Here is a 27896-nt window from a genome sequence, read left to right as displayed (position 1 = left end):
AGTGGCAAAACGAGGTATCGTGGTCGTTTTAGATCAAGAGTTTTTGGTCTGGTTTACCAGAAACGTTGAGTGATCCGATATTTCACTCGTAGAATCGTGCCTCGCTTGATACAACATCCAACATGTTTAATACGTTGACAATTGACTTTCAAGATTTGGTGGCTCCTAAAGGAGCCGTTTTGTGCGTGGTGAAATATACAAGATATTTCACTCGTAAAATCGTGCCGCGAACTTCATTGGCAACAGCTGCCCCTCTCTCCTCATGTTGCTCATGACCGGGATGTAGCGCCGAAGTCTTTTGCGACAGGCAACCTCCAGATCTCGCACGGATTGAACTTCTTGGTCGCGGAGGACGAGGTCCAGTTCCCTCGAGGCGACCTTTTTCAATTCTGCTATCGCCACGAAGTCTCGTAGTGTGCTCCGAGGACAGCCTGCAAGACGGAAGGCACAGGCCATGCTGCATTTGTTTTCTTTCATTGTCTGGAGAACCTGGTCATATCGTTCGTGTATGTTGGCCAGGCCGTGGGTGCTGACCCGTATGTCTGCCGTCTGCTGGTGTTGCTGTTGTGATGCGGGTGGGTCTTCTTGTGGCGCGGGTTGGTCTCTGCGTCGTACCTCCGCTCGGAGTTCTGCGATGACCTTCTTTGCGTCTACGAGGCGCCTCTCGAGGTTTTTAACGACCTCGTCCTTGTTCCGCACAAGGTTGGCTAGCTCTTCAGCCTCTTTCTCGCGTTCCTCTAGCAACGCCGTCAGCTCCTGGTTCTGTTCCTGCTGGTTCTGGAAGGCCTGACCCACTCTTTTGTAGTCCTTTTGCAGTAACTCGTATTTTTTCTTTAGATCGTCGTGCGACGTATCTGCAGGCTGTTGACTGGAGGCTGTTGACTTTGATATCTTTTTTCTTTTCTGAGGCGGGCGTTCATTACACGAACATTGCCTTCTGTCGCCGTGGCAGACGCCACACTTATTCTCACAGTGAAAAATAGAATGGAACGAAAGTGTTTGTATTGATACGTAGCTTATGGTTTTCAGAGTTTTTGGCCGAGTTTTCGATTAAATTATCTTCCTATGCGATTCTTAGATTGTCTGGTGTGTTGTAAATTACGCAAGTGATATATCCTATACGCATCTGATAACATTTTGGAAGAAACGTTTCTTTACATACTACCAACTTTGCCGTCGATCGGTAAGTAGGTGAAGTCTGTCGAGTCATACATCACCATTACGGATTGTTATGTCACGTTAACTGTTCGTTTTTTACACAATTTTTCTTTTTTCTTAACCTGTCGGTAGACTGTCGGCCGCCTGTCGGTCAACAGTCGGCCGACAGTCGGCCGACTGTCGGCCGACAGGTTTTTTGGGGAGCTCTTCTTCACAATTACCCTAAATAGTGTTTGTTATGGAAAAAAACCACGGAGAGAAAAAATCCCATCATAAATTCTGCAATTTTTCATTCCTATGCCCAGGCCGTCTTGAGCCATGCCACGTTCCTTTCCTTTCCTTTCCTTTCCGTGGTGCGGTAGTCAGCCCGTGAGCAATTAAAATAGAAAAGAAAATACCCCACAAGATTGCGGTAAAGGAGAATATTGATTACTCAGTAAGTTCAAATTTCACAAGACGCAGACACCACCCCCAAAAATCTCCTAGAGAAAAATTAATATCAAAAAGCAAGCTAATTCCGAAGTCCCACACAAGCAAAATCACAAAGAGCAAAATCTTTTGTCTTCGAGGATACACGTATGGCATTTTAAAAACTTTCTGAGTATCGGGTTTTTCTACCCGCTAACTTATCCATAAAAGACTGATATTTCTCGACCTGGGATGTTTCTGTGAAATTGTAATTTTAACACCCCCTTATCTGTAAGAATTTAAATGATGAAGTCTTTGCAAGAAGAATTTAACATAGAGTTAAATTATGTTACATGATGCGAGTAAAATTTGGCGCCAACGGGCATGGAACACGAACCTGGCAGGCTTTTGTGCATCATTCCCGATTTTGGTCAAGTGAAGAATTGCAGTTAGTCGGTGTAATAAGTCTTATATGTGTAAACTCAGACTTAAAACACTCCTTTCACAAAAAGCTCTTTGACTATTCCAACCCACATAATCACACAATATGACCATCCCTTAAAGATATTCACTGTACATGCTTTACCTCCCATTCTTCGAATAATCGTATAAGGAAGCTAAATTGCTCTGACTGTAACGCGTAGAAATCAATCATAAGGAGAACACCAAGGGGATCTTCATCTGGGTCGAGACTGAAAAGAAATTATATTATTTATTGCCTTAACAGTTGTCGTGGTGCAAAAAGATCTGCCAGCCGACCAGAACATCATTATGCCAATCAAGGTTTGGCAGGAATTAACTTAATCTACAATTTTTCATTTGACAAAAGTCACTCGTACAAAAAGTAAAAATTCATACTCTGCAATAGATAAGTTTATTAAGTCTTCTATTTAGGTTTTGTTTTCACCATGTTCCAAGTCTGTCTCCCCTCCTTCTTCTTAAGAGAATGTAATGACAATTTTGAGAGTCAACTTACCAAAAAAGCCTTTCAATAACAGAAAAAAAATGTAACAACCCAAAATTGAAAAAAAAAAAAGTAATCAAATTTCAGATTAATTTCAAAAATAATCTCACCTAAGCAATAGTTTGCATAACTCCAAGGATGTTCTGTAGCATTCTGAAATCCAATTTACCATTATATTAATGGTAACAAAATGAGAATGGTCATTCATTGTCTTTCTCAAATGTTTAAGGTAAAGATGGTTGTAAGGAAATGATCGCAATCCTGTTGTAGCATTGTGTATCGCATATCATTACACAAGGCAGGCAAGGCGAGTAGAACTCCCATTAAATGTGACATACTAAAACACCCAAGTGAAAGTACATGAAGCAAAAGTTAATGTGTTCTGTGTACTAAGTACCTTTTTGTCCAACAAAGATGATCTGGCGAAATAAAGCTAATATGAAAAAAGATCTGCAGAAAGACAGGCAAAAAGGTGAAAACAATGTTAACCAGTCTAATAGATTACAATTATACATGAAGAAAAGTAAGGTTAAATTTTTCAAAAAACAAGATGTATGTATTGTATTTGTGATATTTAGACAGTTGTCCTTAAACAAGAAGACTAGAATGTATAACCATTTGCTGATCTCATAGCAAAGGCAGCACATTCTCCTCAGTTAATTGAAGGCCTTGAGTGTTGGTTCATTCTATGGCTTGAACCCTCTACCTCCTGCACAGCAGTCTGGCACTCTGCAATGCGGTGAACTGCTTTACTGCACCCTTTCCTTCTGGTCACACAACATCTTAACCTTGGTATGACAAAGTGTTACCCACTTTACCTGTTTTCTGCTCTTCTGTACTATGACAAAGTGTTACCCACTTTACCTGTTTTCCTGCTCTTCTGTACTATGAAAAAGTGTTAGCCACTTTACCTGTTTTCTGCTCTTCTGTATTCCAGTCTTGACCACCCTGTTGTGAGACTAAACAAGGTATGGAAACTTCGTTCAAGACAGTAAAGTGCTCTTTCTGAAATAAGAGTTAATAAAAAATGGTTATGACTATTTCTTGTCATAAGTGGCTGCAGCACTACGAAAAATTAAATCTTTGACTTGACAATAAAACAGCAATAAAAATTAGGCTAGGAAATGAGTTGACCTTTTTAGCACCAAAACTCATTACATGATTTATGCATATGATGATACTTTTTCACTCTCTTCTATGGGAAATCAAGGTCCATTTTACAAGCTTTTTGACAAAACAACTGCAGAGTTAAAAGAAACCACTGCATTTTGGTCAAAGTATTTACAATGTATCCATTCAGGATTTTTTTCGTTTTTATCTTTTTTGCTGTAGACCTAAAAATAATCTGTTCATGATAAGTGGCCACAAAGGAATTTTGCCAAAAGAGAGGTTCAAAATGGCACAGAGAAGCATAGATTGTCCAAGCACCTATTAACTCTGCAGCCATCTGGTAATCTTCTCCCATCTTGCAGATCTCACTGAGTTGCAGTAGGGAGTCGATATGGTATGGGTGAGTGTTTAAAATGGCCTGAAATAAAATTATCAAAACACCAAAATTAACCAAATTATTGCATAATAATTATTTGTTTAACTCAAAGCTATGCAGGAGATGCAGTAGCCTTAACTGGCTGGTGCAGAAGAATCCAAGCTGTTGAAGAGTCCAGGTACTGGTCCTGGCTGCATCATTGTGTAGTGTTTTTGGAAAAAGAACACCTCACTTTCTCTGTGCCTCTTTCCAAACAGAAGTGCAAATGATGGCTACCAAGGAACTACAGTATCAGGGAAACATGGGGGAGGGAGGGTAGCCAATGATGGAGAAGAATCCCAACCAGGGGGGGTTGAAAATGATCCAGCTCACGCTGGATGGATAGCTTGGCTCCAGAACAGAGTTTGCCTTTGTTTGCAGCTATGAGGGAATAATAAAATTACAGATATATATTTGGGTTGTAGTGATTCTACTGCCTCCAGAGATAAGAACTGGAATTTGCAGCTGTGATAGAATCATTCTCTTACAGAAATATAGTTGAGATATCATGACCATACTACCACCAAAAATAAAAATTGGATCAAGAGCATAGTTTGCTTTATTTGAAGTTGTTATGGAAAAATTTACTTACAGAAATGTTATTAGGATGTAATGATTCCACTGCCTCCAGAAATAGGAACTGGACTTCTTGATAAGATGGTGAGTGTTCAAATGCAAAGTAGCTGTATCTATGATATAGAGGAAGTAACATAATCAAGACTTGTATATGAGATACAAAAAAAGCTTGAAGTAAGTAACCTATTATTAATATCAATTATTGATAGTTCAGTTCATCTATTTAAAACTGAAAACTGATAGGTAAGTTTAAGTAATATTATTGGGTTAAACATTAAGTTAAGCATGGCAGTACTTCAGGGCCATTAATTCAAAGGGGTATTTTAAACACTATCCGATGGATAAAACACTATCTAGCGGTTATGTGTTGACAAAACACCCTGTGCTGTGCACCAAGTAGGGATTTATCCAGTGGCTAGCATTATCCACTCTTTGAAAAACTAGGGCCTGGACTCAGTTTTTGAACAATAAGCGCTGCAATTTTCAAAATAAATCGGCTGGGTGTAAAATGATCTGGTATGTTTTCCAATAATGAGTGCAATCCAACCTTTCAATAAGCAGACTTATTTATAACTAGTGATTATAAACATGCACCTTACCCATGTCTTTTATCCAGAAGCTTCATGCTCACTCCTGTGAAAGCAAAATTATCAACAAATCGATTCAAAACATAAGAATGGCCTTGATATAAAATATGAATCGAAATATGTGCATTTAATATTTCAATTTTTACCAGTTGCCTTTATGTGTGGCCATGTTGACTTTACTGTAACCAACCTGTTGGTAAAACAGCAAAACTTTTTATTTTCGGACAATATAAAATAAAGTTCAAAGCATTTTTTTAAAATTTGTTTGCCACCATATTGTGATACAATATGAGTTTACAGAGATTTGTTACAATATGGCAGGAAAGCTCAAGGAAACCATACGGCTTATGCAACGTGGGCTTTCCATGATAAATAACCATGAGTAAACTAGATATTAGATTAACTGAACAGTAGCGACAGAGTATAGATAAAACAAAAAACAAAAACAAAAAAAGAGAAAGAGGAAGGGAGTAGAGGAGAAGGAGCAAGTTAAGAGAGAAGGAATTTCTTTAGATTTTTCTTAAAAGTAGATACACTTACTGAACTTACAACATCTGGACTAAGTGAATTAAAAAACAAAGGGCCTTGGTATTGAAACAAGAAACGTCTTATATTAGTTCTGCACTTAGGAATTAACATAAAAGGAACTAGCATTCCTAGTATCATAATTATGAACCTGATTCCTTCATAGAAACATGTTATTAAATACATCTGGTAACAACACGATTTTATATAGAAATATAGTTTTTCCTATTTCTGCTAGGTACATATCATTTAGCAGTAAGATACAAAAAGTCTTAAATATTGGTTCTGTATAAGCGCCATAACAAGATTTGCTGATGATTTCCATAGCTCGTTTTTGCAGCAATACAAGATGTTTCAAATTAGTAGGATAGGTTGACCCCCAAACACTTATGCAATACTGCAAATACGGATGGACAAGGGAGAAACAAAGTGTACATAACTAAAGGCAGATTTGTAGAGGCAAAAACTTGACTTAGAGATAACACCTAAAGACCTGGAGACTTCATCATCATCATCATCATCATAGTTTATTTAATAAAGCAGGTTGAGGGATAGGCAAGACATTACGTCCTGATGTGGACCTGCATCAACTAAACTATCAATTAATAAATACCTAATTAATGAATAGACCGAAAATGGTATGTAAATAATGACAATTAAAGGAAATAAATATTAATAACAATACGGAGTAAATGTTAAAAGTATTTAAAGTCAACAGATTTGTAGGAAACGCTGCAGGAAGCTTTAGCAAAACTGATAGATTTCAGAATTCTCTTATTTTCACTGAGTTTTCTCTTGAAGGAAGTTAAGTTTGAACTGTTCTTTATGTCTTCGGGAAGGAGGTTCCAGGATAGTGCAGCTCTGTGCTTAAACGAAGATCTTCCCATTTCTGTTCTTGGTCTATGAACCTTAACTTTTAGGGATTTGGAAGCTAGGTAAGCAATATGCAACTTCCATGAGAGATGCTCATCCAAAATCACTCCTAGAAAAACAGTTTCACTTTCCTGAACTAATGTACGATCACACAGTTTTACTGTTAAACCACTGCTACTTATGCCAAGCTGACTGCCACAACCTGACTTTTCTTACATTGAGGCCAAAAAAGCAGATAGTGAGGATACACCTAGCTTTTGTGAGAACAATCTCACCTGCTAGTTTGCAGGTATAACAGAAAGTAAAAGAACTAAATTGAGATAATACTTGTTGATAGTCTATCAACAGTAGGAAACAACATAGTGAAGAAATATATCCTGTAAATGTTCAACAGATGCTACACTTAGTGTACCTTGTTGAGCGATGATAAACTCGCTGATGTGCTTTTCTCTGCCTGCAAAAGAAATTATTAATTAAAGAATTAATTCCTGATCCTTGCATGTTGTTTTAAAAAATCCCTAAAACAACTGTGCGATGTTACCAACCCCATCATACATACAAAAATACCAATAAAGGTAAACAATTAAAAATGTAAAATCCTCCATTATGAACATAAAAGTTTATGAAGATGACAGTGATCTTTGCAGTGATGAACACTGCTTCATTAATGCCTGAAAAATAATTTTCAGGCTTTATCTTCACTACTGCTATCAGCGGTGGTGTTCATTCCTGCCAAGATCATTTTCATCTTAATTTATTGATCTGCAGTAAAAATATATAATATTTATATTCACAGACGTTCATAAAAATTTACAACACTATTGCACCATTTCACCATCAAGATAATTTGGTACCTTTGTTCTGCTTTGACAATGTGAGATCCAAATCTCCTTTTCATCTCATTCTCAGCATTTAAGTTTCTAGTTACATGAAAAAAACGGCATGAAAATAAATTGGCAAAAAAAAGCAAAGCATTGCAACTTGTAACCAAGGGAGCTTGCAGCACCTCAAACTGGAATCAATTTGGTCACCACAGTGAGTAGGAAAAAGTTTTGGCAACTAAATTTCCAAGGAAAGTCATGAACTTGACAACCTGTGTAAATCAGTCATGTTATGAGTTCTATCAATGTCATGACTTAGTGTTTAAGGTCTTGAGTTAAAACTGAGGAACAAGCTAGTATTAATTTGCCACTGCACTCTTTTTTGAATGCAAATTAGGAGGGACAAGAGGGCTGGAGGACCATTTAATGTTAGTAGCTTTTCCTCTGGTTTATAGAACTTACCAGTGATGAGTTATTTTTTTTCATCATGTAAATGCTGATGTTGTCTGTTGTGATTTGATTTTTTTTTTCAAACACACAATGAATTAATCTATCTTTCAAACAAGAACTGCATGTAATTATAGAGACCAAACAAAGGACGTTCCATCCAGGGAATAAACTTGTTATTCAAAAGGCATGTTTCAGCAAATATCCTAACCTGTGTTCTACATTTAACACAGCTTTTGTATCCAGAACTCTAGAGGCGCTCTCTCCAATGGTTACTACTGGACCTGGTGATGAGAAAATGTTTGATATTGTCAAACAGCTGCTGACAAATCACTCAGTTTCCTGGCACTCTGTTAGTTTCATATTGATGAATGAATGGTAACCTGTTTAAAATTCTCAAACCAAGGTCATTTGTTGAATTTCCTTGTCAGTAAAAACATATGGTGTACATAATAAACAAAATGATGCATGGTTGCTTGTACATATTGCGTTTCTCTTCTAGTGTTCTAATCTATATCTCATGGGTGAGCCCAGTGAACAAAGAGAAATTCCATACAGTCATGTATCTACCTTTGCCCAGTTATTCTCGATATTCAATTATACTGAAAGACTTTCTGCTATGAGCATCAAACACATTACCAAGATCAGATCTAAACTATATCTTTGAAGTAGGTCAAGATAATACAACACTGATTGACTGAAAGAACACAAAACTATTGCAAACATGGGACATTTACAAATACCTTCTACTGTATAGTTACAATATTTCTTACCAGACATTTCTTCCTCAGTTTTTGGCAGGATGTTCACTTTTGTAATGGCTCCATCAGTGCTGTCTCTTTTCTACAATTAGAAACCACAAAGAAAGGAACTTTTCATTAATGAATAACAGTAAGATCAAAATATTCTCTAATTAATTAACACTTAAATTCACAGTCACTATAATTCTGGTTATTGAGCGGCAGTGACTACCTCCCTTTCAAGAGAATAATATAATCAGAATTTAAAAATCCATGCCAAGATGACTATTTTTTTAAAGCAAGAAATGAATTCAACTTGATATCATTTTGAACTTCTGACAGTTTAATTTGTGTTTTCATATGTTGCAGTCAAGGGGCTCTCTCCCTGCCCCATTTGCAGAGTAGCCCCTGCCCCAATCACTTGAACAGTTTATCCTCAGAGTTTGCCATTACCTCTTTACACTCCTGGGTGAAGAGAGGCACTGTAAGCATTAAATGTCTCGCTAAAGGCCATAAAACACTGATACCACCTGAGGTAAGTTGGTTCCTATTTATTGGCTGTTTATACCTGTGCCATACCATGTAGTACAAACAGTCATTAAGGTATACTTGTAAGCTCCCTTGCCAAATAAACAAAGCAACAGGTCTAGAAGAAAGGGGGGGAGGGATAGGTGTAGTGCTAAGAAACCATCACAAATTCAATTATTGATTTTATTTATAATTTTTTAAGCAGTCTGGTAATTCATTTAAAATTTAGGAACCCACTCACGTCCACTACTTTCCCATTCTGTGTTTCTCCTTTCTCTTTCTTCTTCTTCCTTTTCTTTTTAGGTAGTTGTTTGTCAGCTATTTCTACACAGCTGGGTTTTTCTTCATTTATATTTTGTTCCAAAGCCCCTGTTAAACTTTCACCTTCCTGATCATCCTGAGAGCCTTCATCTGACTGCTCATCCTCAATATTTAACTGAAAGATAAGCAATAATAAGGTGTAATTTCAAGGAATATGCAGTAATATGTGATATACTAAGCATTGTTAAAAATAATGTACCCCAAAAACTTATGTAAGAAGCTAGAATTTTGCAACACAGGTTTAACTAGTTTACAAAATGTAACTCACAGATATCACTCACAGAAAAACTAGAATAGCTTAATCATTTTTCACTCAACCCTTAAACTCTCAGAAGTGATTAACATGCAAAGAAAATACCTCGATAGAGCATTTTAAGATCAGTAGGACGTTTTAAGTACAATTTTTAGTATTATGAATTTTTTATTTGGTATTTTTATATTAAGTAGGATTTGTTGGGGGCCATTATGTAAACTACCGGGTAACCGGTAATAATATATTCTACCCTCAGTAAATAAAGTGTTTGTTGTTTGTTGTTGTTGTTGTTGTCGCAACTTCTCCTATAATATCCATACATTATCCAGCGAACAGGAAATGAGAATACTCAAACTTAACAGGTAAAAAAAATGTTACCTTGACTTAACACCAAATTATCATGATTATAACTAATGACTATGTATGTGTATGAGGAAATGTCTGGCAGCTAGGAGAGAATTAACAATCAGATCTTTAGACTTGAATATTCTCATTGCCTATTTTTTGGGTTAATGCATGAATATTATGGGGAGAACTTCCATATTAATAAAGGGTTAATTTCTATCTCCGTATCCCCCTTCTAACTCTGTAGAAATAAATTTTCCCCATTCTTGTAGAATGTACAGGCACTAACAAGTAAATAATTTATCAGTTGAAATCGAGCATGCCATTTCTGTTAATTTAAGATGATTTTACTTTCAACGAACGTATGAATTTAGAAGGTAAGTAGCTGTTTAGAAATGTTTACACCGCTGACCAATTTGCATGAAGTATTTAACAGTTATGCAGGCAAGTAAATGGAAAATAAATGGATAGATTTGACAAATGCAAGAATAAATTGGATACGCTTCATCGAAAAAATAAATAGATAAACGAAACTTTTTATTAACAATGTCAATGACGCTTAAAAGAGAGGTAACAAAGTTTTTTGTGTTGTTTCACAAATTATCAACACAAGTATCAGATCCATGGAGCACTCACCAAATCAAAAGGATTTACAACAGGTTTTCCTTTCTTTTTTGATTTAACTGAAGTCGCAAGGTTAAAATCATCTTCATCCTCTTCATCCCCATGCGATATTTCTAGTTCCTTTTCACCTTGTAGCTTCCTTAAAACGCGAGAGGACATTTTTAGACTCCTATTGTCCCCTGAATTTAATTTTTTTTCTTCCGGGGCTTTGCGGCCGTGCGCTTTTCACTTAGCCGCCACGCCTGCATGACGCCTGAAGTGTCACGCGGTGTAACGTGCAAACCGGGAAGTCGCCCACCTCTGGAAGTAAGCGAAAGAGACGAACATGGCTGGGTTGAGATCTATTCTTGTCCTCATCACGTATGCGTCGATGTTTCTCCATGTTTCTTGTGTATGGGACACCTACACTTCCAGATTCAAGCAATTTTCGCATATCAAGAGTAAAACCCCTAGCGAAGTGCAGGAACAAGCCGTGAGCGACCTAATTGCTCGTCTGATTCCAAAGTACACCTCCAAGTTTCTCATTAAGGTGAACTCTAGTCTTGGACCGCATCCAGATCTGGACACTTTTGAATACGTCTCCGATACCAAAGAGGGAAAACTTGTGATAACTGGAACAACAGGTGTTGCTGCAGCTCTGGGGTTTCAGCACTTTCTCAAATACAGCTGTCACGCACATATTTCATGGAGTGGTGATCAGTTGAAGATACCAGAACCATTTCCTGTTGTGCAACAACCTGTTATAGTTACCAGTCCAAACAGGTGTGTAATGCCTGCCTCACCCACTCTTCGTGGCCTATAATAGGACACGTACTGTGAAGAGACACACCTCGTCAGCTTTTAAATTGGGCCTTAAATTCTTGTCACTAGTTTTTGGACTTTTAAATAACCTTGTTAGGAAAAAATTGTTATGGGTGGACCATAAGCTTACCAATTTAGATTATTAAGTAGCAGTTTAAATGGAAAGTAGCTCATGATGTAGAGTGCCAGACTGCCGTGTGGGAGGTCGAAGGTGCGAACCCCAGGCCGGATTAACACCCCTAAAACGACACGAGGAGAATGCGTTGCCTTTGCTATGACATCTGCAAATAGTAAGACTTTCTTGTATTCTCTGATGAGGAATATGAACTGTACGCCCCATCTCCTGCATCTTCTCTGTATTGGTTAGCAGGGGATGTTAAAGAACCCCATGTTCTGTGGTGTTGTGGTCTGGATTTGTTATTACGTAGACATTTTAAAGATTCCTCATAAGTACTTTCTAGGTGTATATAGAATGAGATGGGAGCATTGAAGGAACGAAATTGATAAGTACATGTACCTGACTGTAAATGAAACTCTTTTTTTATGTGGATTTAACCGAATTGTAAAATAAAAAATTAGTGAATATCACAATATCCACACCCTCAAAGTGTTACCGTGTATACCATATTCTTGATCAATTTACTTCTGTCAGATTTTGCTATTACCAGAATGTGTGCACTGTGAGTTACTCTTTTGTTTGGTGGAACTGGACTCGGTGGGAGCGTGAATTAGACTGGATGGCCATGAATGGCATAAATCTGCCACTGGCATTCAACGGACAGGAAGCAATCTGGCAAAAAGTCTATTTGAGAGTAGGTCTCACTGAACAAGGGCTTGATCAGCATTTTGGAGGACCTGCCTTCCTGGCATGGTATGAGCACAGTGAATGAAGTGACTTTTAATATTTGTAGACTGTCACAATAGTCTCTTTGTACTGAAATCAGTCTTGTAATTTGTGCATTCTTTGAGTAAGCACCTCTTGCACTGACCAAAATGTTAACTAAGCACCCCCTCTAAATGAGCTGCCTCGAGCACTTCCACATCTTTATGGATGAGTAAACCAAATTGTACGGAATAAGAAACTAAGCCATCCCTCTTCCTGAGATGAGGGTCTCCTTCAATTTGGGAGCACACCAAGTCTGATCCTATATTTAAAATAGGAAATGCTGAAGGTGCTAACTCAAGGACTTACGGTACTTCTGTTCGGGGGACACAAACTTTGGTCTAGACCAGAGCAAATAATACCCTTACGTTCTCTAAATCTGTTATTTCTGAAACCTTTGGTCAGGTGACAATGTTTTCCCATATATAAAAGTTCCAGTGTCCAAGAACAACTATTATGGGAAAAATGAAAAAAGATTTATGCCTTAGCACTTCATTGATGCTACACAGCCAATTCAGATAAAAATGTCTCTCTGTGACGTTGTTGCAGGGCAAGAATGGGTAACATGCGTGGCTGGGGAGGCCCACTTTCTTCATCATGGCATACAAATCAGCTGGAACTGCAGCACAAAATCTTGGACAGGATGTGAGCATTTGGTATGACACCTGTGCTGCCAGGTTTTGCAGGACATGTTCCAGAAGGTTTGATCAGAGTATATCCAAAGGCAAATGTTTCAAGACTTAGTGACTGGGGCAAATTCAATAGTACATACTGCTGCACATATCTCTTGGATCCCTCTGACCCTCTTTTTAAGGTAGGTATTACTTTCTAATACTTCAAGTGATGTTATGTATCTACACAAGAAATTTGTGTATCAAGGCCCAAAGTTGTTTGTTTTGAAAAGATGTAGACACTCTTGGGCCCAGTTGTTTGAAAGCTAATTAGCACTAATCCAAGGTAAATTTTATTTGTGGCCTGAAGATGTTAGAATAGCCCATACATCACCACCCGCAGGAATTACAGTGACTACACTTGCATAAAAAGCTTGCATGGTGGGGGACTTACATGTAAATTACATGTGCACAAAATTTTTCTCTTTCGCATATTTGTTTTACCTGTGCTTAATTTGCATGTAAATTGTACATAATATGACAGATTTACATGCTTGTAATGCCACTATTCCTGCTGGTAATATAAGTGGTACAATAGACTTAAATAATAGACTTTATTTCAAGAGGGACGTAGCATATGACAGTAGTGAAACTGATGATCCTATGGCCCTCTACATCTGTACCCACCCATCCTACCCCAGGGGAGGACATCACTCACACAGTATTCTTGTGCATGGGAAATTAACGTCTCCTACCCTTAACCCTGCAGGAGACGGGGCCTCCATTTATTCATCCCTATCTGAGAAGACTAGAATATCTAACCATTTCTTGATGTTATAGAGAGGTAGCATATTCTTCTAAATTAATTTTAAGTAACATGTGCTCTCTACATCCTTAAAAGTTTACATACAGAACCCAGAGTTGCCTATCTGCACAGCTGCCTGAGCTTATCTCTGTCTCTCTAGCACTTCACCCTTTCACTTCCAAGAGTGACCAGAAATGAATTTCTCCTTACAATGTAATTACATTATCAAGTGGATGGGTAATGAGAAGAGACAAAAATATCGATGGGGATCAGTTTGAATAATTTATTTTAAGGTTTTTTTACTGGGTGGGAGGTCTGTATAAGATGAAACCATACCTAAGGTCTTCAGTTGAGAGCCTTTCTCAAGTGGAGGGTTAATTTTTCTCTTGTAGGGGCCTACCTAGATGGGTGGAGAACATTTTTGTCTCTTCTCCACTGGTATGCTTTGTTCATTCTGTGCTTATGGCGTATTACACCTGTTTCAGAAAATTGGTGGATTCTTTATCAATGCACTGATTTCAGAATTTGGCACAGAACATATCTACAATGCTGACACATTCAATGAGATGACTCCACGATCAAGTGATCCTTCATATCTGTCCAGTGCCAGCAAAGCAGTTTATGAAGGAATGCTTGCTGGAGATCCTAATGCCACCTGGCTTATGCAAGGCTGGCTTTTCCAGGACAGAGGATTTTGGAAGCCACCACAAATCAAGGCATTGTTACAAGGTAACAAACTAGCAAGTGTTTTTTTTAACCATAAACAGCAGTGAAACTTCAAGAAAAAATGTTTTCCTAATGGACTTCAGGAAATCGTCATGCTAATTTCTTGGATTCCTTGGGTCAGGTCTTTGTGTATGACTCGTGTCGAAGTCAAGAGTGATTTTTTGGGCTGATATTTTTGGACATAAAAGGTCGACTTACACAAATAAATACAGTATACATCAGATGACATGAACATTACACTCACTCTGAGAAGATATGAAAGGCAAGGCTTTCGAATGGAATAAAAATTTCAACTGAATAGATGTCTTCTGGAAAAAAAAATTGTGGTAAAACCTTTAAAAGAAGCTGCTAAATGATTGTATGTACTTGTTACATAAGTCATGATTGCTGACAGTTATTTTCCAGCCAAAAGTGTTCATCATTTGGGATACAGTGATCACCAAATTTTTGACTGAATGAGAGTGAAGAAACATCTGCAGATGGCCAATGGGTAGAAATGATACTAATTTCACCTGAACAAACTTATTTGTATAAATTGGAGTATGGAAATCATAATTTGTGAATTCAAGACTGAGATAATTGACTACTTAGCAATAACTGATATTATATACCTATGGCTTGCAATATTAACTGCATTCTCTTTTCTTGAAGGGGTGCCTCAAGGTAAAATGATTGTCCTAGATTTGTATGCAGATGTTCATCCCGTTTGGCAAAGAACAGAGTCCTTTTATGGACAGCCATTCATTTGGTGTATGCTGCACAACTTTGGAGGAAATATTGGTTTCTATGGCAACTTCATGAATGTCACTACAGGTAGTAATTGACATGGAATGTTTTTATTTATGGGGTATAATTATGAGTAGGATAACCCTGTATCCCAGGGAAATTCAGTTGGGATTGTGTGACACACTTGTTCAAACCCCTAACCTGTTCTGTCTTGCTTTTTATAGGGCATTTGCATGAATGGAGCATTTACTTGAGATAACTCTTGGACAAGGTACCCAGGGAAATTCACTTGGGAGCATGTGACATGCTTCTTTAAACATCCCCCCCCTCCCCCCCTCTCCCATCCTGTTGAAGACTTTTAGTTAATAACTGTCATACCCAGTTACACAAACTCTGTTTCCAGGGAGGGTATATGAAATAAAATCAGTTAGGAACTTCCTTAATTTAAATCATGGTGTACCATATGAAAATTTATAAGGTGAGCTATGATGATAATGGGTGAAAAAACTATAATTATTTTCTATCAATGAAACCCAAGTGAGAACATTATTTGGCAAATCTTCCTTGACATGCTTCTTCTTTGCAGTCATAGTTATTATGAAACAGTTTTATGTTCATTTATGATCACTGTTCCTGACAAATTGCTGCATCTATCATTATATCAGATACTGGTGTGCCTGTGAATCACAGCACTACCAATATACTTGTTCTGAAAGTTCCCCCTCTATCCCCTTATCTGCTCTGAACTTTTCTTTGATTCTGCCATTTTGCCAGGACCAGTCAGTGCTCTTACGCATAAAGGCTCCACCATGATTGGCACTGGGTTAACGCCAGAAGGAATTGAGCAAAATGATGTTGTCTATGAGCTAATGAATGAGATGGGTTGGAGATCAGAAGCAGTGGATATTCCCTCTTGGGTAAAGGAATATTCCAACAGGAGATATGGTGGCTCTAGCAACTACTCGCTAAATGCTTGGATGCTGCTGACACAAAGTGTTTACAGTTGCAATGATGGACATGCAGATCATGTTCGTTCAGTCATTGTGAACCGTCCATCACTTAACTTGAGCTTCAGCCTGTGGTACAAGCCTGAAGATGTGTGGAATGCATGGGATGCAATGATACTTACAGCAGAAACCTTCAATTCAGTGGAACCATTCAGGTGATTATGCATTAGCTTTTCACAGAACACATGCATAACACCATCATTGGTCTTGAAACATGCACTTTTTTCTCAATGCATGGATTCTAATCTTGATTCTTGAGACGTATTCAACGGAGGAAAAGGTTTAATTCTATTTCGACTCACAAGCACATGGCATTGCTTCACAACCAGAACAACAAACGTCGGGGGAGACTGGAACGAATACTGCCCAGTCTCTACAAATACACCACAATTCTATAGAGTGCATACTCGTGCTAGTTTGAAAATTTACATCCAAGTCAGAGTCCAATCTCTTTGCTTCAACTCGCGCACTTTTGTCTGAGCACAGTCATGTAATGAGCACCAGTTGATTGATATTGTGTCATTTATACCTATTTTGCATTCACCAGTATGTATATTTATTATATAAGCATGGGTGTGCAGTGACATGCAGTAGGCATGTTGCACATGTCATGTATGATAACTGTACACAGATCCAGCCTATTGTTATGCACCATTTTATACATGTATGTAAGGGATAATTAAGTAGTAATGCTTGTCAGGTGGCTTATTTAGCAGGTCATATAACTAGAAGGTCATCTGCATCAGCCATTCAAAATCCCAATGTGCTTACTATAAAATCTCTTCTTACCCAGTCTCGTTAGTAGATTTTTAAACAAAGAACTTGATTATGGTAGCATAACTGGGATCCTTCTGTTTGAAGATGGATGTGAAGTAGTTTATGATAGATTTTGATCCTTTTTTCTGACATCTTCTTGTTGTTCATTGTGGAGGTATTAACACCTTGAAAAATAATTTTAATTGACACTCTAGGCATCCCTTTTCTTTATGATTAGGACATACATGCATCAACATTGGGTTATTCCCCAGTTTTAAGATATATTGTCATTACCGGTAACACCTGTAGCTAACAGTACAGCAGCTGCTGTAACTAAAGTTGACCTTTTCACTCTTTTAAGATATGACCTGGTGGATGTAACGAGACAGTCCCTGCAACTTATTGCCATCACCATCTATGATGAGATGATTGCCGCCTACAAGGCCAAATCAAAATCTGCAGTGCAGGCTGCTGCTGCCAAGCTGTATGAACTATTTGAAGACATGGATACAATTCTGTCATCAAACCAGTACTTCCTGCTTGGACATTGGCTCAACAGTGCTAAGGCCCTTGCAACAAATGCTCAGGAAAGAGAATTATATGAGTACAATGCTCGTAACCAGGTTACTTTGTGGGGTCCTCGTGGGAATATTGATGACTATGCCAATAAGATGTGGGGTGGACTGGTAAACAGTTACTACAGACCACGCTGGGAGCTATTTGCATCTTACCTTGTTGATGCAATTTCAAATGGAACTTCCTTTAACCGTGATAAGTTTAATGCTGCTGTTTTAGCTCAGGAAACAAAGTGGACACATGACACAGCATCCTTTCCAGATGCTCCTGTCGGTGACACTTTGACCATTGCAGAGAAGTTGCATGGAAAGTACAGGCCCAAGAAGTATTTAGTTTTTGCATAATACGTAACAAAATTGAAAAAGTTAAGAGATTTTTTGTTGTTCTTTGGTCATCCAAAGTGCATCACTGACAGATAAATGGTCATTGAATAATTCATAGAAATGCAAAATATTGATTGTTTTTAGCACTGTATAGTAATGTAGTCAAGGACTACGATGCACAAAGTTCATATACATGACCTAACGCCATTTTTTTACAGAAACTTTTAAATTACTGTCAGTGAAAAGTAGATTATGGTAAAATGTGATATTGCAGTAAAGATTTTTACTGGTTTTCTCCAAGTTTTTAAAGAAAAGTAATTGTTGTCAAGAAAGACAAGTTCATCATTAAAACATTGTTTTACAATAAGGATTTTTGTGGAGTGGTAAAATCTGAAATACATACACGGTTATATATTTCATTTTGAAGTTTGTGTCTGTGGCTATAAATTTTTATGTGATGTACATTTTCCGCTTTCCCTGATCCTGACTTGATAGCTGAATTAGCGAAGAAGCTTAGAAATGATCCTTTCCAATAAGACAGAAAAATGTTACCAGAAGACAACTCTAATCAGCTTATATAGCTTGGTATGTATGTATACAGTAAGTGAATTATAAATGGTAGAATGGTCGGTCACCTTTGGGTTTCCTCCATTTGGGAAAAACAAATAAAACTTTTGTAAACCCTAGATCCAGATCCCCCATGACCCCCCTCCCTTTATAAGCCTTTTTTTATCACATTAAGGAAAACACACAACATGGAGGTTGACAGGTCAATTTGGTGACTACCCTCTGTTTGACACAGTGTTCCCCCCCCCCCTCCTCGAAATATCCTGGTTATGCCCCTGTTTGAAGATTTGAAACTCATTTCAGTCCTGAGAACTAGGGCCCAGTTTTCCCAGACCCAACTGTGTCCTTTGAACAGGGAATGTTAAGTGATAGTCTATGACTTCTCGAATTACTGCTGAAATAACCGATTAAACGTATTTCACTGACTTTTAAAGGTGGCGCCTTTACCAAAAGGACTGCCACAACATAAAAATTAAAAAAAGGCTTCTCCCACTCCCAGCCCACTCCACAAGATACTTTTTTTTCTGCTTTTTTTCGGCATAAATGTAATAAATATTTACGTTGTAGTATGTTTTTTTATTTTTATCTTCCTTTTCTTTTAGCGGAACGTAACCTGTCTTTGAGCATTCAGGTTGGTCTGCAAATCAGGAAAAATTAAAGCCCCCAGAGTTCCATGTGACGCTGGTTGCACCTGGTCTCGTCCCAATTTCCACACGCCATCAAAGTTCTCGGTCAATATCGAAAGTGAAACTCACTGCGAGCAGTTTTTGCCTCACGTTGAATTTATCCCTGCGTAAAATCTGGATTTCTGAAAGGAAAGATTTGAAACGGTAAGTGCATATTCCGTAGAAAGAGTGAAAAAACATGTTGTGTCTATTCGCGTGATGCGGACTGGAACCAGAAGTCAGGGTGTTGACTTGGACTAAACGTTGAGCTGTATTGCACCACTCTTGCTCGCTTCCGATAATCTCGGTAACCGAGTGGAAATTTCCAAGACGATGAGAATGTTAGCGGAAAACTGCGAAGTTCATTCGAAGTTAGCCCGTTAAGAAAAGAGCCCAAATATATTCTACAACACTACATCGTGCGATATTACTGCTGATAATTTTTTCCTTATTCCATCGATGATGATGACACACGTAACACAGTGAAAATAGTACCTCTTCGTTCATAATGAGCAACAGTTTCTAATTTCTTAGTTTAATATGACTTGATTTATCAGCTTCGTCTCTGGACTGTGAAGGAGAAAAGTCCTCTCAGTCTCTAAGCTGATCCACAGTAATCCATTCTAGAATCAAAGCGGAATTTCGTCTGACGCAGGATCATTTGGAAACCAACTCGGTTTACTTGGGTCAGGCGGGTAAAAACCCTTTCAGAAGGAAAATGAAAAAAGTGTTTAATTAAATGTCAGCGATCCACTCTTCAGAATGTTCTCATCAAGTACATTAAAGATTGAAGAAATCTCTGATGGTTTGATAAGTTTGTCACCTGCACCAACTATTGTTAGAGTTGATTGAGTCAGATCAGTCACTTGAGACTTGGGTGAAAACCCTTTCAGGAGAAAAAAAATAAAACAATGTTCAACTAAATATATGTCAGTGATAAATAAGTTTTGAGCTGCATTTCGGATCGTTTCAAATATGACTCAGAGTTTTAAATCAGCCCTCAAATCACCAAGATAGCTGACGGCGCATGTTCCATTAATTGGCGGCTCCAGCAAGCGTGATGTTTGATAGTGTTGTACTAATTGTGTTAACAGTTATAGAAATCTATGGAATTCACTTATTGAAGGGGGCAAAGAGAGATCAGCAGTTCGTTCAAATAAGTAACAGAATAACCTAATGGCCGTGACGTTATGCAAAAGTATTTCTAGCTAATAGCGTGCATACTTAGCGATTCTCGTTTGTTATCAAAGCAACACAAGACATTGTCCTTCGTTTAAGATGCAATCAGAATTGAATTCTTTGACTAATGGGGCATCATTAATTAGTGCCGTTCCAAAACTATGCTGGAGAAATATTGTCTTCATCCAAGCTGATCAATTATAATTCATTCTAGAATCAAAGAGAAACTTCGAAGACGCAGCATGTTTTTGGAAGCCAACTATTGTTAGAGTTGACTGAGATCAGCCACTTGAGACAGGGGTAAACCCCCTTTCAGAAGAAAAATGAAAATAGCATTTAATTACATGTATGATTTCAGTGGTATACAAGATTTTATACTTCATTCCAGCTTTGAGTGAAACAGTTCTCACGAAAGCCTTCATAACAAAATTAGATTAAATTCTTAGTTTAATGGAGCATCATTAACAGCGTCGTTCTTTAACTTTGATGGAGAAAAGGTCTTTCGGTCGAAGCTGATCAATTGTAAAAATTTCGACTGACGAATCATGTCTTTGGAAACCTACTAATGGTCGAGTTGATTGAATCAGTCACTTGAGACAGGGGTAAACCCCTTTTTAGAAGGAAAATGAAAATAGTGTTTAATTTTAGTGATAATTAAAAGTTTTGATTCATTCCAGCTATGAGTGAAACAGTTTTCATGAAAGCTTTCAAACCAGAACCATATCAAAGTCCATTAAAGAATCAGTAGTTCGGGATTTTTCTTGAAATCATTGAAGTCTGACACTCATTTAAGCAAGGAGCCAGTTTGTAGATACATACATGATTAAAACATGCATATAACGTTTGCCTTGAACGCAATTTTCCAACCGATCATGAAGAGAAAATGATCGTCTTGGGGCTGTTCTATTGGAGAGGCAGACCACCTTGAGGGTCTGAGGCCGTGCGGTGTCAGTTTTTTTTACCCTTTATATTGATTGTTAAAATATTTGCTGTAATTTGCATTGGTCGATTGTCGTCTTCACCTTGATTTAAGCAATCAGGGAAAATTTTAGTAAACCTGAATGTAGTAAGAGTTGTTGCCGTTATCCTGTTTTTTATCGCTCTTTATGGAGCAAGCTATAAGTAATGTGTATGGCATGAGATTAGGGCGAGACAAGAACGACGTAGGATCTATGACAATGATCGTTACTCCAAAATCAGGTTTCCAAATAAGGACTGGAACTGAATAAATGATTTTTCGGTAAATGCGCTCGACATTTTGATTTACTATCTTTGGTTACAATGAATATATGAAGTTCATATATTTCAGTTGAACTGCGGCATTAGATACGTATGATGCACGATCCTCGCATTAGAGAGCGCTATTTATGCAATAGCGAAAATCAGACCAGTCCTGAAAAAAAATCAGGCCTGTATGGGATTCGAACCACTGACCTCTGCGATACTAGTGCAGTGCTCTACCAATTGAGCTAACAAGCCAACTGGGAGTAAGCCGTCAAGTTGATTCATAATAAACCCGTGATGATAAATCAGATGCAATGAATATATGAAGTTCATATATTTTGAACTGTGGTATTAGATACGTATGATGCACAATCCTCGCAGTAGAGAGTGCTATTTATGCAATAGTGAAAATCAGACCTGAAAAAAATCAGGCTGTACTGGATTCTTACTATCTTTGTCCACATCTTAAATCCTGACTTTTGTATCTGGTCAATAGTAAGTCACGAGGATCGAACCTGAACGAGAACAGTTCGGAAAAAAACGGAAACCTGATTTTGGAGTATACATTTGAGTCCCGCCTGTGACTGTTCCTGTAGGTTCATTATTTCTGTCGTTGACGAACGACAATTGTACTCGGCTGGTTCAATATTTGTATATTTTAATCACTTTATTCGCTCGCGATACTCCAAAACTCAACTCGACTCGCTGTTAGAAAACACTCGCCCCTGACCCATAACAACAAACCGACCTGTCAATTCGCATAGTAACGCAAAAAATAAATAGATAAATAAATGTACAGGAAGCGGGAGGGACAATTTTAGTGACTTCTTCCTTTATTTTTAGGGGTGAGGGCTGGTGCAGAGAAAGAGGGAGTGTCAGCGCAGGGGTGGAAAAAGTCAACCTTCTCAAAAACTTGTCTATTGAATATCGGTGATTCAAATATTGGTGGGCTTTTCAGAGGGCCGTTTACACAATTCTTGCCTTCAGGGGTGGTGTGGTGGGGTGAAGGCTCTATTTTAAAAGGAAATGCAGTTACTGTATCTCAAGTTACTGAATTTTGAAATTTTTCATGCCTTAGCTAATAAAGGTAATCCAACAAAATAGGAGACAATTTTTTTTAATAGTTATGCTTGTTTTCACAGCTGCCAAATCAATGTAAAAAATGACATCTCATGTCTACACCAGAGAACAGCTAAACTATTTCAGGATGTGTCACATGGTCACTAACATCCTGCCTCAGGAACTAAGATCCATTTTTAAACAAGAATGGGACAGTCATTACCGACTAACTCTGGCAGAGTGGAATGATACACCCCAAAATGGACAGGCTTTCTACAAAAACGAGTCCAAAAAGAGCCAGTCAAAAAATGCCAGACAAATGGCAAACATTATCAGCGGTAATAGGGAAAAGTGGGATTGTGCAACACTCTTTTTTGCAATTCTTTACTCTGATTCTATTGGCTCCCGACTTAGTGCAGCAATTCGCTCGAATGTAGATGATCTCAGAGAGATTCGTAATGAAGAATTTGCTCACATGCCGCAGGGTGAGTTGTCCGATCTACGGTTCAGGCTTGCTGTTCGCAGAATTGAGATTGCATTTAAGCAACTTGGTTTGCAAACTTCACAGATTCGAGCCATTTGTGAAAAGAAGAGTTTCCAGACTGATGAGGTTAAAAGTCTTACGGAAAAAGTTCAGCATCTCCTCCAAGAACTTCAAGAAACTCAAAACAAACTAGAAACATCAGAAAATCAATGCCATATCCTTGAAGCTCAATTGAAAAACGAAGCTCCATCATTTTGTATTCTTCCACCCAAACCATCACACGAAATTGCGCCACGCAATGGCGAGGTTGCTCAAATAACGAAGCAGTTGGATGAACTGAGAGAAGCGAACGAAAACAGTTTAAGCTTGCTGTACATTACTGGTAATCCTGGAAGTGGCAAATCTCAGCTGGCTGGTCTGGTCGCTAAGAAGTTTTACAACAAAGAAAGCGCCCCCTCGTTTGTGATGACTTTGAATGCCGAAAATTCACAAACACTATTGGAATCATACGTTTCATTGGCGCGTCAGGTCAAGTGTCCAGAGTATGACACTACAGACACTCGTAGTTCCCAAGATACGAAGATTGTTGAAAAGATCAAGAATCTTAGAGATTTGATTGCAACAAAAATGCACCTTTATACATCCTGGCTCATGGTGGTTGACAATGTGACAAGTGTTTCTGACATACACACCTTTCTACCTCAATCAGGGAATGAACAGTGGAATAAAGGGCAGTTACTCATCACAACACAGGATACCTCGTCTATCCCTTCTACTAGCTCATTTATTTCGCATGTCTCCATAATGAAAGGAATGGAGCCATTCGATGCAAAGTGTTTTCTAATAAATGTCTCCGGCTTGGAGGACTCAGAAATGGAAGATAAAGTTGCGAAGGCGTTAGATTACCAACCCCTTGCTCTTGCCAGCGCAGGCACTTATGTGAAGAAGATCCGTGAGAGTAAGGTGGCCTGTGACTTTGGCTGGAAGGAGTATCTAGACAAGCTAGAAAGAGGAATGCGAGCCCTCACTGAAAAGGAACTGACAAAGACAAATCCAAGCTACGGCAAGTCCACGACTGCAGCAACGAAGCTGGCCGTCGAGAAAGCGATTGACAGTGGCAGTATTATGAAGAATGCCTTTACTTTCCTATCCCTCTGTGCTCACCAAGCATTGCCTCTCGATATCATCATAAATTATGTATTGAATATCGATAAGCAAGTGGAGAGAGAAGAACTTGCTGTTCAGATCCAGGGCTACTCACTGCTGTTGCTCGAAAAAAGAGAAAATGGCTTTTTTATCGGTGTGCATCAAGTCACTCATGAAGTTATTAAATCTGTAATTTGCGAGAGTCAGGACCATCCTGATTTCGCCCAAGCTCTTCATGGTGCTGTAACAGCATACAACCAATACATAGACATTAAGCTTTCAGGAAGCTGGTATAATTGTGCAGTGAGTGAAAATCTCATTCCACACTTGGAAGCTTTGGTCACAAAAATCGACAACGTTTTGGACACTCAAGATAAATTGCAAGTTCTTGGAGAAAAAGCATCAGATGAGCTATTTCATTTGGAACACTCAGGTCAAATTTGCGAGAATCAATGCGAACTCTCCGATGCTAAGTTGTATTTTGACATTCTCTTGAAACTGGATGAGATGAGTGACGGGAGCGAAGAAAATAGATTAACTGTTTTTGGCATTTTAGGCATTTTGCAATACCAGATCGGTAACTTGCAAAAGGCCGAGGAGAATTTTAAACATGCTATCCACATTTTGTTGGAACAAGTGGAAGACTTTGGTACTGGCAATAGCAAAACAGTTGATGACCTGCAACAGGACAAGGAGATCTATGAGAATGTTCTACATGTTCTGGTGGAAAAGCTTGGACCTGAGCATATTGATGTTACTTCTACTTACAATATCTTGGGTTCTGTACACCACAAATTGGGCAACCTGCAACAGGCCAAGGAGAAATATGAATATGTTGTACTTATTCGGTTGAAAAAGCTTGGACCCAACCATGTTGATGTTGCGCGTAGTTACAAAAAGTTAGGTGCTGTACAGGACGAATTAAGCAACCTGCAAGAGGCCAAGGAGAGTTATCAGCATGCTGTACACATTTGGTTGAAAAACATGGGACTGGAGCATATTGATGTGGCACATACTTACAATAACTTGGGTTCTTTACAGGAAACATTAGGTGACCTGCAACAGGCCAAGGAGTATCCTGAGCGTGGGCTACACGCTCTGTTGAAAGAGTTTGGATTCCAGCATCTTGATTTGGTAGAAACTTACAATAACTTGGGTTCTGTACTAGAAAGATTAGGTGACCTGAAACAGGCAAAAGAGAATTATGAGCATGCTCTACATGTTCTGTTGGAATTGCTTGGACCTGAGCATGTCCATGTCGCACTTGCTTACAATTACTTGGGTTCTGTACAGCAAAGATTAGGTGACCTGCAACAGGCCAAGGAGAATCATGAGCATGCTCTACACATACTGTTGAAAAAGCTTGGACCCGAGCATGTTGATGTTGCGTGTACCTACAGTAACTTAGGAACTGTACAGCAAACATTAGGTGACCTGCAACAGGCCAACAAGAATTATGAGCATGCTCTACACATTCAGTTGAAAAGGCTTGGACCCGAGCATGTTCATTTCATAGATACTTACCATCACTTGGGTTATTTACAGCAAACATTAGGTGACCTGCAACAGGCCAAGGAGAATTTTGAGCATGATCTACACATTTGGTTAAAAAAGCGTAGACCCAACTATGTTGATGTCACAAGTACCTGCCATAACTTAGGTGATGTACAGCAAACATTAAGTGACCTGCAACAGGCCTTCACGAGAATTATGAGTGTGCTCTAAACATGCAGTTGAAAAAGCTTGGACCTGAGCATGTTGATGTTGCACCTACTTACAATAACTTGGGTTCTGCACAGCAAATATTTGGTGACCTGCAACAGGCCTAGGAGAATTATGAGCGTCCTCTACACATTCATTTAAAAAAGCTGGGAACCGAGCATGTTGATGTCGCACATACCAACAATAACTTAGGTGCTGTACAGCACACATTAGGTGACTTGCAACAGGCCAAGGAGAATTATGAGCATGCTCTGCATATGCAGTTGAAAAAGCTTGGACCCAAACATGTTGATGTCGCATATTCTTACAATTACTTAGGTTCTTTTCAGCAAACACTAGGTGACCTGCAACAATTTAAGCCAAGGAGAATTATGAGTGTGCTCTACACATTCAGTTGAAAAAACTTGGACACAGGCATGTTGATGTCGCACGTATATACCTACAGTAACTTAGGTGCTGTACAGCACACAATAGGTGACCTGCAACAGGCCAAGGAGAATTATGAGCATGCTCTACACATTCGGTTGAAAAAGCTAATGGACCCAAGCGTGTTGATGTCACATGTACTTACAATAACTTGGATGCTGTGCAGCAAACATTAGGTGACCTGCAACAAGCCAAGGAGAATTATGAACATGCTCAACACATTTGGTTGAAAAAGCTTGGACCCAAGCGTGTTGATGTCGCCTGTACTTACAATAACTTAGATGCTGTGCAGCAAACATTAGTGACCTGCAACAGGCCAAAGAGAATTACGAGCATGCTCTACACATTTGGTTGAAAAAGCTTGGACCCTAGCATGTTGATGTCCCACATACTTACAATAACTTGGGTTCAGTGCAGAAAACATTAGGTGACCTGTAACAAGCCAAGGAGAATTATGAGCTTGCTCTACACATTTGGTTGAAAAAGCTTGGCCCCTAGTATGTTGATGTCGCACATACTTATAATAACTTGGGTTCAGTGCTGAAAATATAACGCGACCTGTAACAAGTCAAGGAGAATTATGAGCATGCTCTACACATTCTGTTGAAAAAGGTTGGACCTGAGCATGTTGATGTTGCACATACTAATAATACAATTACATGGGTTCTGTACAGCAAACATTAGATGACCTGCAACAGCTAGGCCAAGGAGAATTATGAGTGTGCTCTACACATTCAGTTGAAAAAGCCTGGACCCCAGCATGTTGTCGCACATACTAACAATAACTTGGGTTCTGTACAGCAAACGCACTGGAGATATTCAGATAAGGAAGCTTGGACCCGAGCGTGTTGATGTCGCACGTATTTCCAATACCTTGGGTTATTTACAGCTAACATTAGGTGATCTGCAACAAACCAAGGAGAATTATGAGCCTACTCTACACATTTAGTTGAAAAAGCTTGCACCCGTGCATGTGGATGTTGCAAAGGCAAATGTTTCAAGACTTTGTGACCAGGGCAAACTCAACAGTACATACTGCTGCACATATCTCTTGGATCCCTCTGACCCTCTTTTTGAGGTAGGTATTACTAAATAATACTTCAAGTGATGTTATGTATCTACACAGGAAATTTGTGTGTCAAGGCCCAAAGTTGTTTGTTTTGAAAAGATTTAGACACTCTTGGGCCCAGGTGTTTGAGAGCCAATTAGCACTAATCCAAGGTAAATTTTATATGTGGCCTGAAGATGTTAAGGCCCGTCTAAACAGTTTCAACATTTGCTTCAACATGCATTCAACACTTTGTCAAAACAAATGTTCGGTGTGTTTAAACAGGTCATCCAATGTTGTTGAAAATGAAAAAAATGTTGAAAGCGTGGTGAAAGCATGTTGAATCAAGTTTAAATCGGTTTAAACTTTCATTCAACATCGATTCATCTTTTCTTTTGTTCTCGAATATGTTGAATGGTGTTGAAGCCATTTGAACACTCTGTCATGAAACAATTGAACACACGCAT

The 27896-nt window shown here is 38.6% G+C and overlaps 2 protein-coding genes and 1 pseudogene across 4 annotated transcripts; 2 read left to right on the top strand and 1 right to left on the bottom strand.

Moving 5' to 3' along the window:
* Positions 1-1953: 1953 nt before the first annotated feature.
* On the bottom strand, positions 1954-10881 carry LOC148734394 (ribosome quality control complex subunit TCF25-like). Of its 2 annotated transcripts, XM_088753129.1 has the most exons (14): positions 10708-10881; positions 9394-9588; positions 8658-8727; positions 8096-8168; positions 7471-7536; positions 7029-7070; positions 5365-5408; positions 5231-5264; positions 4648-4744; positions 3959-4058; positions 3442-3535; positions 2928-2980; positions 2641-2683; positions 1954-2258 (listed from the first exon to the last, which is right to left on the bottom strand). In XM_088753129.1, the coding sequence occupies exons 1-14, from the start codon at positions 10852-10854 to the stop codon at positions 2135-2137; spliced, it is 1182 nt and encodes a 393-aa protein (XP_088609255.1). In that variant the 5' UTR covers positions 10855-10881; the 3' UTR covers positions 1954-2134. The 2 variants fall into 2 exon arrangements, with proteins under 2 accessions (XP_088609255.1, XP_088609256.1); XM_088753130.1 differs by lacking the exons at positions 1954-2258; positions 2641-2683; positions 2928-2980 and adding an exon at positions 3001-3394 and having other exon boundaries at positions 10708-10877.
* Positions 10882-10952: 71 nt separating this feature from the next.
* On the top strand, positions 10953-18277 carry LOC148734393 (alpha-N-acetylglucosaminidase-like; annotated as a pseudogene). Its single transcript, XR_015998662.1, has 7 exons — positions 10953-11457; positions 12149-12367; positions 12929-13193; positions 14281-14524; positions 15173-15334; positions 16022-16409; positions 17372-18277. The product of XR_015998662.1 is annotated as an alpha-N-acetylglucosaminidase-like (transcript).
* An 895-nt stretch (positions 18278-19172) lies between these two features.
* On the top strand, positions 19173-26442 carry LOC148734392 (uncharacterized). The gene is made up of 2 exons (XM_088753115.1): positions 19173-19306; positions 22687-26442. Exon 2 carries the CDS (start codon positions 22707-22709, stop codon positions 25956-25958), a length of 3252 nt encoding a protein of 1083 aa, XP_088609241.1. The 5' UTR covers positions 19173-19306; positions 22687-22706; the 3' UTR covers positions 25959-26442.
* Positions 26443-27896: the final 1454 nt, after the last annotated feature.

Source organism: Stylophora pistillata, chromosome 3 (genome assembly GCF_964205215.1).
Source record: "Stylophora pistillata chromosome 3, jaStyPist1.2, whole genome shotgun sequence".
In the NCBI taxonomy this organism is placed as follows: Eukaryota; Metazoa; Cnidaria; class Anthozoa; order Scleractinia; family Pocilloporidae; genus Stylophora; species Stylophora pistillata.
The sequence above is the reverse complement of the archived record's forward strand: the minus strand, read 5'-3'. Positions and strand labels throughout refer to the sequence as shown.

Bases quoted from the DNA above. Each gene is read 5' to 3' on its own strand.
- LOC148734394 (XM_088753129.1), bottom strand. From the start codon at position 10,854: ATGTCCTCTCGCGTTTTAAGGAAGCTACAAGGTGAAAAGGAACTAGAA. The intron at 5,265-5,364 runs GTAAAAATTGAA...TTGCTTTCACAG, and splicing joins GCCACACATAAAGGCAACTG to GAGTGAGCATGAAGCTTCTG. The intron at 2,684-2,927 runs GTACTTAGTACA...ATTGGATTTCAG, and splicing joins CATCTTTGTTGGACAAAAAG to AATGCTACAGAACATCCTTG.
- LOC148734392 (XM_088753115.1), top strand. From the start codon at position 22,707: ATGACATCTCATGTCTACACCAGAGAACAGCTAAACTATTTCAGGATG.